Source organism: Rhinolophus ferrumequinum, chromosome 11, assembly GCF_004115265.2.
Source record: "Rhinolophus ferrumequinum isolate MPI-CBG mRhiFer1 chromosome 11, mRhiFer1_v1.p, whole genome shotgun sequence".
In the NCBI taxonomy this organism is placed as follows: domain Eukaryota; kingdom Metazoa; phylum Chordata; class Mammalia; order Chiroptera; family Rhinolophidae; genus Rhinolophus; species Rhinolophus ferrumequinum.
Genome location: NC_046294.1, coordinates 45,312,115 through 45,324,450, shown reverse-complemented (window position 1 = coordinate 45,324,450; position 12,336 = coordinate 45,312,115). Strand labels below are relative to the sequence as shown.

The 12,336-nt window shown below is 44.5% G+C and overlaps 1 protein-coding gene across 1 annotated transcript in view; it reads left to right on the top strand.

Annotated features, from left to right (window-relative positions):
- Window positions 1–3,851: 3,851 nt before the first annotated feature.
- The window catches only part of DNHD1 (dynein heavy chain domain 1), a 69,438-nt gene continuing 60,953 nt past the window's right edge, over window positions 3,852–12,336 (top strand). The window contains 4 exon segments of the mRNA XM_033118899.1: window positions 3,852–3,867; window positions 4,252–4,333; window positions 5,488–6,114; window positions 9,890–10,063. Coding sequence (XP_032974790.1) covers window positions 3,852–3,867; window positions 4,252–4,333; window positions 5,488–6,114; window positions 9,890–10,063 — 899 coding nt within the window.

Here is a 12,336-nt window from a genome sequence, read left to right as displayed (position 1 = left end):
AACCGATGCCTAAAACTTTGCAATAGCTTCGCACTCATAAGATAAAAGCTTGACATTCTACACAAGCCCTACCAGGCCCTGCATGATCCAGCTCCTGCCTACCTCAGCTTTATCTTGTTAGTGACTCAGACACTGGGCTATTAGTACTGTATTGAACTGAACCACACCTCACTCTGCCTCTGTTCTGACCCCACTGGCCTTTGGATTCCTTCAACCTGTCATACATTGTCCCATCTCCAGGCCTTTGCACTTGCTGCTTCTTGCCTTGCAATGCTTTCCCACTACTTTACCTACTGAACTACTCATTCTTGAGTACTTAGTGCAAATACTCTCCTCAATTCTTTGCAGACTCTGGCTCCCATAATTCTTCTTGTTTTTGGCATTAGCACTTCTAACAGTTGCTCATGAGGTCAGGGTCCTTGTTTGTATTGCTCACCATTGTATCCTTATCACAGTGCCTGGCACATAATATGTGTTCGATAAATATTTGTTGAATGAACATCTTTCAATAGCCTCCCTGCTCAATCTACTATTTACATAACAAGAGAAAGGTTTTTAATTAAAAGAGACAGAAGTGAATCTACATTTAATCTCTGCTCTGTTTTTTTTTTCCATAGCACTATCACATGTTATATAGTTTATTCATTTTTATTATTTGTGTCCCCCACTAGAATATAAGCTCCATAAATCAGGTGTTTTTGCCAATGTTGTTTTGTACACTGATGGAACCAAACACCTAAAGTAGTGTCCAAAATAGTTGATGCTCAATAAATATTTGTTGGGTGAATGAAGGCGAGAGAATAGTTCCAGAGCAAAGGTCTAGAGCGCGACTTTAGAGAGAGGGGGCATACCTTTTATTGGTAACAGGAAGGAGGGAGGAATGGATAAAAGCAGATCTAAGTATTTTTTTATATGGTTTCGGAGTAATGAGAGAGTTCCTTTTAAATAGCATGTATGATGGTTTTACCCAGTTACTTAAACACTAATCAAGATGTTGTTGTGAAAGTATTTTTATAGATGTGGTTAACATCTACAATTAATTCACTTTAAGAAAATTACCCTCGATAATGTGGGTGGGCTTCATCCAAACAATTGAAGGCCTTAAGAGCAAAAACAGATTTCCCTGAGAAGAAATTGTGCCTCAAGACTACAGCATTAACTCCTGCCTGAGTTTCTAGCATGCAGCCCTATCCTTCAGATTTTGGACTTGCCAGCCCCCACAATCATGTGAACCAATTCCTTAAAATAAATCTCTTTATGGATATAGACCTGTATCCTATTGGTTCTGTTTCTCTGGAGAACCCTGATTGATTTTGTTTTTCTTTTTAATAGGAAGTGAAGTTATCATCATAGAGCAAAGTAGAAGAAAATGGAACATGAGAGAGTGCAGGATGTTTGAAATAGTCTTTGCACAGAATGGAAGAGTGAACTGGGAAAAAAAACCATAGATTTTTAGGCAGTGTTGAGAGCTCAGTTGAGTTTACTAAACAGAATTCCCTTTATTTGTCTGGAAAACTATTGTTTTAAGGCCTTAAATTTTAAGGCCCACTGTGACTCTGTGACTCTCTTTTGTCCTTCCCAGGGAGGGTTGCCCATGCCCTTATTTATGCCCTCATTGAACCCTGTTATGGCTTGTTCACCATTATGTCAACAGCACTTGGTCGAGTGCCCTGAACAACAAATATACATACCGGTAGCTAACACATTTCAATTACATCAAGTACTTATTATCTACCAGGCTCTATTCTGAGGGCTTTATATACATTAACTCATTTAATCCTCCCAACAACCCTATAAGGTAGATACTATTATTATTTTATATTTTACAAAAAATGAAACAGATAAAATATCCCACAACTAGTAAGTGGTGGCGTCAGGTTTTCAATCCAGACAGTCTGACTCCAGAGTCTGTCCTATTTCTCACTAATGAAGATTGCTATATATTTATGCATTTGTTCCATAAATGTTTTCTAATCATGCACTCATGGTGCCTAGAGCAGGAGCTGCGGAGAGAGCAGAGAGCAATCAGAATCTCTGCCACCATGGAGTTTATATTTCTAGTCAGGAGAAGCAGACAATAAGCAATGAAATGTTTATATAAAATGGTAATAAGTGCTATGGAGAAAAATAATGCAGGGTAGGAAGGATAAGGGAGGTGGGGAGAGTATTGATATTTTATATTGGGTGGTCACAGAAGAACTCACTACCAGTAATGTCTGAGCAGAGATTTGAAAGGAGGGAGTTAAGCCTTGTGGTCATCTGGAAGAAGAGTTTTCACTGAGATTTAAGCCTAAAGTTGCTCCTCAGTATCCATTGTCCCCTTCTTCCTTTTCTAATAGAACCCCTGGCTTTTTATCTGGGCACATGGCCACTGAAAATAAAGATTAGATTTTGTAACTTTCCTTGATGCTGTGTGTGTCTATGTGATTGAGTGATTTGTGCATTGTCAGATTGTGCCCTTAAAAGTCGGGATATGCTTTCTCCTTCTCTTTCTCCCCATCTCACTAGTTGGGATGGGACCCAGCAGACAAGGTGATAAATTCTCTTGGACCTTGAAGAAAAGGGCTACTTCCTTGGAGAAAGCAGATCATCTAAAAGGCCGATGTATTAGCCCTGGAGTGACTATACTTGGACGGTTATGTGACAGAAAAAAAAAATAAACATCTATCATATTTAAGTCATTGTATTTTTTTGGTCTTTTTGTTATAGCATATGTGTAGTAGGCAGAATTTTTAGATGGGCCCCAAGATTTCCCACTCCCTGTATACATATCCTGCATAATCCCTAGGACTGTGATAGATTTTACTAATGTAATTAGCTTATATTATATGGCATACTTGACTATAAGAAAGTGAGATTAGCTGGTGGGCCTGACCTAACCACGTGAACTTTTTAAGAGCAGGGAGTTTTCTCTGGCTGGTTGCGAAACAGGACATCAGAAAAATTCCAAGCATGAGAAGGGTTTGAGGAACTATGGCTGGCTTGAAGATGGAAGGGCCATATAACACTGGAGGCTGTCGTTTCTAAGACCTGAGAGTGGCCCCTGGCTGATGGCCAGGAAGGAAATGGGGACCTTAGTCCTACAACCACAAGGAACTGAATCCTGCCAACCACAGGAATGAGCTTGGAAGAGGATTTTTCCCCAGAGCCTCCAGACAAGAACTCAGCCCTGCCAACACCTTGATTTCAGGATTATGACACCCTGAGCACAGAACCCAGTCAATCTACAGAACTGAGATACTAAATGGGTATCGTTTTTAAGCTGCTTAGTTTGTGGTAGTTTGTTACACAGCCACAGAAAACCTGTCTGTCTCCTAACTGACACACAATTAGAGATATAAAAGGCTCTGAGATGGGACCATGCTTGGTGTGATCCAGGCACAGCAGGAGTTGAGTGAATGGAGAAAGAGAGGAGGACAGAAGATCACAGAGGTAGCAGGCAACTGATCAGATAGCAATTTGGTGGCCATCATAGAACTTTGGCTTTCACCTGAAGGGATGAGATGATAAGGCATTTGCGAGTTTTGTGCAGAGGAGTGACAGGATCTGCTTATGCTTGAAGTATCGCCGGCTGCTCTGAAAAGAGTAAACTGGGCGAGGGTGGAAGCGGAGAGACCAGTTAGAGGGGCTATAGAAAAACGCAGGGGAGAGGTGACCAAGGTAGTAGTAGCACTTAAGGTGATGAGAAATAGTTGGATTCTGGATAGATTTTGAAGCTATAGCCAACAGAATTTGCTGAAGGATTAGACATGGGATGTGGGGATGGGAGGGGGAGGGAGAGTCACCTTTGACTCCAAGGTTTTGGCCTGAGCTACTGGGAAAATGTACTTGCCATTTACTGAGATGTGGCGATGGTAAAAGAAGCAGGTTTGGGGGTCAGTGGTGCAGGAGGCAGGAGTCTGGTTTTAGACATTTTAAGTTTGGGGTACTCATGAGATATTCAAGTGGAGACATTAACTAGGCAGCTGGATATGCAAATCTACATTTCAGAGCCATGGTGGGATTATCTCTCCTATGCTGAATTTCTATTTTTATTTTAATCATTCAGCCCCCTTGGCCCTGATTTTGAGCTTCCTGTGTTGCAGGTTTTGTCTTATTCCGGGGTTTGGGGGATTGAGATGGGGTAGGTGGATATGGGTGGCCGGGGCTGGTCCCAGTGACAGGTCGTTGATGCCTGGCGTCAGCTTGGCCGCGCAGGGAATGCCCTCGTGATTGGTATTTCCCCTAATCAAACGTGTTCTTTTTTTTCAGACCCAGCCAGGCTGACCCCCTATTCCCAAGGCCAGCGGGCAGCCAGCATGTTCGGCCTGGCACTGCTCCCTCTGCCCTGCGGGTATTCGACTCTGGTCCCTCCCCTTTCTGGCACCTCAGCGCTGGCAAGGCTTGAGCCTCGCGGGAGGGATGTAGTAACGGTTCAAACAGCTGGGAGCTGATGGAACTGCGGGGGAGTCCGTGGCTCCCGATCCGCTTCCTTTCGTCCCCTGGATCCACTCTCCCCTGCTGCCCCCAGAAAAGTCCCCTCCTCCCACTCACCCACGGAACCCTTCTCTCTCCCTTTCTCCTCTTCTTCCTCCTCCTGCCAGCCTGATCCTTTAACACTTTTCCCTCACTGTTCTCTCACCCCACCACCCCCCCGCCCCCAGCCGTCACCGCCGCCATCCCAACCAATCTTCAGTTTTCTGTTTCTGTACTCAATAGTCCCCTCAGCCCACCAGCAGACCAGACTGGGATTTTGCTGCTTCTGAGTGAGGATCTGTTTCTCCTCTTAGGCGATCGCCAGGCTCCACTCCCAGGGACGGTTCCTCATTGCTATCGAGGTTCTCTGAGTGAGCCTTTTCCGTGTATATATCAATTTGCCTCTACAAGCGGTCACACGTGTGTCTGCCAGTCTCTCTGCGTGTGGGTGGCTGTGAGTAGAGTGAGCCTGTGCCTACAACCCAAGACTTAAGTTCATCCATTTCTCCAACAGGCATTCCTTGATGAAACCTCATCGGCAAATCTCTTCCCTTGCCTTGCCTCCTGTACCCCTAAGGCCAGGTGAGGGGGACAGTGTCCTGGGCGGTGGGAAGGAACTCTTGTGCAGGATGGGCCCCGAGGGCCCCACCTCTGTCCTGGGCCTGCTTCTTACCAGAGTCTTTAGGGAAGTTGAAGATAAGGTTTAGGGTCCCAGGGAGGAACCTCTGCTGGTCTGGCTCTGCCTTGCAGTTCCCTAAGTCCCTCCCTTCCCCTTTCCCAACCCTTTTGACCCTGACCATCCTCTACCCAGAGCCTAAGACCCCCATGTCTTGCCTCTCTCTCTCTTTGGCTGGGTCAAGCAGGTGAGACCCAGCAGCCAGGAACCTGGAACTGGCAATCGGAGCCTGAGCAGTGGGCAAGGTCGGTTCGCCAGCAGTTGAATGCCCAGCTCCTCTTGGTCTCGGAGACGAGGGGAGGCCCGCCTCCTGAACAGGCATCGTCTGATGCCCTTAAGTTTCGCCACTGGCACAGGAGACAAAGGCAGTTCCTGAAGGCAGTGACTCACTCAGAGCAGCCCAGAGGGCTGGAGCTCCTGATAGCTGAGCTCCAAACTCTGTTCTCAGCTGTGCTGCAAGATGGCAGCCCTGCAGCTTGGCACTATCTGCATGCAGTACTGGGTCTGCTGCCTCCCTATCGTGCGCTGCTCGTTGGTCTCGTTGATTTGCTACCCTTCCTGGAGCAGCTATATCACTGGGCACCCTGGGTCCTATCCCAGCTCCAGCTGGACCTGCTAGATGCCATAGACCGGGCCTTTCCCCGAGACACCTCTTTGTTAGAGAGTGCCTCCCATGTTGACTGCTGTCTTCAGAAGCAGAGGTTCCATTATGGTCCCCCACTCCTAGTGTGCCCTTTTGTGCAGGCCCGGATGGGTAGGCAGCAAGTAGAGGAGGAGTTGGCCACATGGCTGCGACCATTGACTCTGCCTGAGCTCCAGCACAGCCTGGGTATTGTTGGTGCCGAGGTGGCCCTGGAAGAGGCTCAGTGGCTAGATGGCCTTAGTCTCCTGCCCTTGGCACTGGCAACAGACATCCCTGTACAGTATGAAAGCAGTGGCGCTGACAATGCAGAGGAGGAACCTCTTGGAAGAAGAGAGACTAAGTAAGTGAGGGACCCAGTCTGGGGCTCTGGGCAGAGGAGAGAAAGAAGCCAGTTTATGGGTGCCTCTTGAGTCACCTGGATGTCTAAAGCCAGTTTCCTATTGATTTTAGGGACTAGCCTGACCACAAGCCAAGTTGGTGTGAGGCTGCTCCTCTCTTCTTCTTCTCCTTCTTCTTCTTCTTCTTCTTCTTCTTCTTCTTCTTCTTCTTCTTCTTCTTCTTCTTCTTCTTCTTCTTCTTCTTCTTCTTCTTCTTTTCTTCTTTTTTAATTTTTATAGGGGAATATTGGGGAACAGTGTGTTTTTCCAGGACCCATCGGCTCCAAGTCAAGTTGTTGTTTTCAATCTAGTTGTGGAGGGCACAGCCCACTGGCCCATGTGGGGATCAGCCCGATGACCTTGGTGTTATGAGCACTGCGCTCTAACCATCTGAGCCAATCAGCTGTCCTCCTCTCTTCCTTTTTGTCTGCAAAATAAACCCAGTGGTCTTAGTGTTAATCCCCAAAGGGAAATGCAGAAATTCATGAAAATCAAAAAACTCAACCATGAGGAAGCCAAAGTTTCAGAAGACAGCTTGAGTTTCCAGAGTTTCCAGACTTCTTTCTCAGGTGATACTGGAAGCCTGTTTCATTCTTTTTCTCATTCATTCATAATCTCTGAACCTCACCTCTGGGCTGAGCTAGTGCTGGGTGCTGGATGCTGGGTACAGATGCTTCCCTCAGGATGCTCCTAGGTGAGTGCTTGTCTGAGAGCCTTCCCACTCATGTCCATGTGAGCTAAGCTAGCTCCAAGGAAGCTTAGAGTTGGCAGCACTGCCAATGGGACTTTCATTCTGACCCTTCCAGAGTCCTCTTGCTGCGTTGCCAGTGTGGTATCCTGGCCCCTTGAGTGATGATTTTCTGGCTCTCATTGCTCTCTTTAAGATTCCAGGATGCCTACAGGGACCTCCTCTTCTGAGAGTTCTCTAACCCTAGTCTTGGAATTGCTCCCCATTCTCTGGCCTGATTTTCTAAGTGCTTTGCAGCTTGTCTGTGACACATTCACTATCTGGGAAGAAGGGTAGTTTTACCTTTAATCAAGCTTTACTTTGTCAGTTTTTGCTCTAAGTTTATGGCTGGGTCAAGTTTTTCCTGAAGGCTTAGAGCCCTAATGGTAGACAGATAGGCAGGCTCTGGGGGCCCTAATGGCACGTGGCTAGTGCCAACAATTTATGCTTTCAATAACTCCAGCAGACGCTTCCTTTTTCAAAGACCAGTCCTGTGTCTTGAGTGTAAGTTTCCTCTCTTGGGGGAACTTAACTGAAGGGAGAATGGGCTGAAATGTTGGGAAGGGGTCAAGTTCTTTGTCCTCTCTAGGTAAACCTCCGAGGCCTAGCTTATATGGCTTAATTTGCAGGCAGTTCTCCAGGACTGGTCTCCCAGGCATTCATTCATTCAATAAATAGTATTGGATACCAATATACATCAGCAATTGCGAGATGCTGAGGGTACAGAAGTAAATAAGACAGACTCAATCCCTCCGTTGGATTTTACAGTTTAGTTAGGAAGATAGATGTTAAGTAAGTAGATACAAGTAAAATATAATTTCAAATGGTGACAAATGCTGTAAAATCAAAGAACACTGCCTTTCCTCTGGCGGCTCCTCGGGGCACGTACGTGCAGTTAGGGGAAAGCGCATCAGAGGAGTTTGTGTTTAGACTAGAGTTAAGATATCTTACAGGTTAGGAGGTGAAATAAGAGGAGAGCTTTGAGGAGGCGGGAACAGTTAGTAGTGTTAAATGCTACTGAGGCAAGTAAGAAAAATCTGAAAAATGGTCATTGGATTTACCAACAAGGAAGAGGTTGGTGAAAGCGGCCGCAGTGGAGTCCTGCGAGGAGGAAGACAGATTGCAATGCATTCAGGAGCGAATGGGAGGTGAAGAAGTGGAAATCACATTTTACTACTAATTCATGAAATTGGCTTGAAAAGGAGAGAGAGATAATAGGACACCAGATTGAAAGAATAGTGGTGTCTGGGTATGACACTTTAAAAAAATTGGAGCGATGTTCATAGCCCTTACGACAGAGCTTGAGAAGTGGGTGCTCAATATATAGAGAGAGAATGAATCCACATAGGCTAATGGTAAGAAGAAATTGAAGTTACCTCATGAAGACGGGCTAAAAGATCCAGAGCACAAGTGGAGGAATTAGCCTTGTAGAGAAGTAAGGGCACTCCTTCTCTAACTGGGGGACAAGATTAGGATGGGAGTATTTGCAGATAAATATGTGGAAGGCAGCTGAACTTGAGGGAGTTAGTTCATGGCTGAGAGCCTCAGTTTTCTGTGGGCAGAGAAGGGAGGGGACTGGGGGCTTGGCAGGGCTGGGCATTGGGGGTTGGTGGAGGTCTGGAATAGCAGCTGAGGACACTGGAAGAGATAGCAGCTTGAGGACTTGTAGTAAGACATCAGAGCAGAGTGAGCCCACAGTTGAGACTGGACACCAGAAATCTACAGAGGAGCCAATATTCCTGGTTCTGTGATCTTCTGAACCTATGTGGATCACATAGGACTTTAATTGTTAAGAAAATGAAACTTTAATAGCAGTTATACCATTACGATGTCCTGACCCAACATCAAAGTCAAAAACCCTATTGTTCAAACCCTACTGTTTAGAATAGGATTGCACTATTATCCCTGGGGTAACTTGTTTTGTTGATCTAGGTTTGGGTCAATTAATGACACTAGTATACTTTTGTTAAGTCTAAGTTTAATTATTCAGAGGGTTTGTGCGTGCGCGCTCTGAAGTCACTCCAACCAAAATTATTACCATGTTTCCCCGAAAATAAGACCTAGCCGGACCACCAGCTCTAATGCATCTTTTGGAGCAAAAATTAATATAAGACCCCGTCTTATTTTAATATAATATAAGACCAGGTATAATATAATATAATATAATATAATATAATATAATATAATACCAGGTCTTATATAATATAAGACCTGGTATAATATGATGTCATATGATATATGATATGGTATAATACCCGGTCTTATATAATGTAATATAAGACCAGGTCTCATATTAATGTTTGTTCCAAAAGACGTATTAGAGCTGATTGTCCGGCTAGGTCTTATTTTCGGGGAAACACGGTAGTCCAGGTAACTGACATTTGGTTTCTTGGATAATTAATTTTTGTATCAATTTTGTTGACTGGTGTGGTAGAAGTGTAAGAAGATTGACAGTACTGGTGCAGCCTTGAGGGGGTTGAAGGATGCACCATTGGATCCTGGCTAGAAAGGATATGAAGCTCTGGAGGTTGGGTGATAATGTGGGAAGAGCAAGAGTCACAGGCATGGAGATCATGCAGCGTTGGATTATGGGAACAAAAAGAGATCTAGAAGGTTAGGAAGGTTGCCAGAGAGGAGAAATCTAGGACTGTGGGCTTGCAAGGTTATGAGTTGGGAAAGCAAAAGTATTCCCATTACTTTTACTCAGTATTACATAATGCTTACTTTATAGTAATCACAGCCAATCCAGAATGATTCATTTATCAGAAAGGGAGGGGTTGTCTGTGCAAATGTCTGTGTGAATGTAGTTAGTTGCCTGGCTGTGTTGCATCATGGACTGTATTTGCTCAATATATGAACACTTTTGGTGCTGTAGGTAGGTGATAGAAAGGCTCTGACAGTGCCACATCAGGTCCTCTCAGGCACCTCATCTAACTCCTTTTCTCACTGGCCAACAGTGGCAACCTGACCTCTTTGCTCTTACTCATCTCTCCTGATTTTTTCTCATATAGGTCTCGGCTTGACTCTGAAGTTCCTGGAAAGAAGACCTTCCAAAAGAGCAGCACTGGTCTCTTACCTCAGACTTCCTTCCTGGGTAGCCAGGTGACGACCATTCTGAAGAGAGAGAGATACCTGGAGAAAATCCACTTCCTCTACCTCAATGTGGCTCCCAGCCGGTACTTTAAGTAAGAGCCTAAATCTAGACCTCTTCTGCTTTCACTTCCCGATTTCCTCCCATGCTGTCTTCCCCTCCTCCTCCTCTCCATTCTCACCCCTCTCCTATCCTTCCTCCTCTCCACTCTCATTTCTCCTCTGTCTCCCAGTTTCCCTCCTTCTTCCCTTCTCCTCAGCCTCCTCTTCTCCACTCTCCACCTCCACTTTGCTCCCCTTTGCTCTCACAGCCTCTTTTCTTAGTTATCCTCTTCTACTTTTTGCTCTGTCTTCTTTATTCTATCCTAGAATGATAGTATTTGGTCATTACCTCAGAAGGGAATTTAATGGTGATCTTTTCCAATGCTAATGCATGAATCAGGTGTTTGTTTAAATCTTGACAGTGTCAGGGAAGTTTTATGTTTCCCAAGGCATCCTGTTCCTTAGAGGGAACCAAAATCTGCTTTCTTTAACCATTTCCTCCTGATCCTAGTTTTACCTCTCGGGGGCTACAAAAACAAGTCTCCTCCTTCCACATGACTCAAGAGGCATTCACTCAGTTTATTCCATTATATCCAAATCTGAAGTATTTTTTAAAGCCCTGTTCAAGTCCTATCTCTTCCCAGAAATAATAATAATAATTACCATTAATCAAGCTTTTTATATACCAGGCATTGTGCTAATAAACACATGAGATATGTTATTTAATTCTGGCCTACCAGTTAGGTGCTATTATTATTTCCATATATGATGTGAGTAGACTGATACACAGAGAAGTTAAGTAACTGGTCCAAAGCCACATAAGTGGTAGAAACAGGACTTAAACCTAGAACTGTCTTAACTCAAAGTCTGTGCTCTTATGCAGTATCTGATATACCCTCCCAGAGAGCCTTATTTCCTATATACACTGATCTCTTTCTCCGGGATTTAGGTAGCACTATTGATCTGTATCACCCATTCATTTACCACAAACATTTACCGAGAACATTGTGCCAGTTATTAAGCAATTGTGTCTTGGCTTTAATTCTACTCTTTTCTCTCTGCTTTGTAATACTGGAGCTGAGACTGCAAAGTTCATTTTTCAGCTGGCCTCCTGTTAGGTTTGATTAATAGCGGGTGCTAGAAGGAGACTGGACAGCAGGATAAGAGGGAAAGCGATTTTCTCCTTCCTCTGCTGGCTCTTCCTGTTAGCATTGCCCCAGAAGTGGTCCTTCACCCTGGCAGCAGCAGGCACTTCCTGAATCAGCCTCTTAAAGATCCTGAGAAGTACCAGCACCAGCTGGGTGGCACACTCCCATCAGAATTCTGAGTCTCAACTCCGCAAGGCCCCTCCTTCAAACTCCTTAGGTACTAGTAGCAGCCAGGAAATGTCTCCTTAGAAATCCAATTTCCAACTCTACAAGCCCCTCCTCCAAGCTCACAGCTTCTAAAAACCCAAACCTATTCCCTTTGTTCCTCTAGTTCTGGGGCTGGCATCCATTTCCTGCAGTTATTATCTCTGTGCTACCTTAGTGCTCGCTTTTTGCCTTTCAGTCATCTAACACCTTGTTAAAAACACATCCTCTCTTTTAGTTCACTTTGTTGAAATGCCTACTGTGGTTTTGGTTTTCCTGACTGGACCCTGACTGATACAGTATTTGCTATCATGAGCCTCAAATATGCAATTCTGATACTGGCTTCATAATGCCCTTGGTCTTGAACGGTACTGAGCTCCTTGCTAATGAGAACTAGGATACTAGAAATCCATGACATGTAGTGGCATCAGTTAATTAAATTACCACTTTTGGTGGAATGTGATGAACCACCTACTCCGTGTTTCCCCGAAAATAAGACCTAGCCGGATCATCAGCTCTAATGCGTCTTTTGGAGCAAAAATTAATATAAGACCCAGTCTTATTTTACTACAATATAAGACTAGGTCTTAATATAATGTAATATAATATAATACAATACAATATAATCTAATATAATATACACCGGGTCTTATATTAATGTTTGCTCCAAAAGATGCTTTAGAGCTGATGGTCCGGCTAGGTCTTATTTTCGGGGAAACACGGTACTGCCTCCGTGAACCGTGGCTGCTACACTTGACTGTCTGGCAGTAATGACAGTAATAATGGTAGCATTGTGGGATGATATGCCCATTAACCATGGTGGAAAGCTTACAGAATGAAAATTACAAAGCTTAGAAAAGCTTAGAACTTTAAACTATCAGCTCAGTCATAATCTGAGAAGTAGCACAATCAAAGATAATTAAGCACACAGAGAGATGAGAAACCATGAGCAGGCAGTGAATAATCACAGGGCC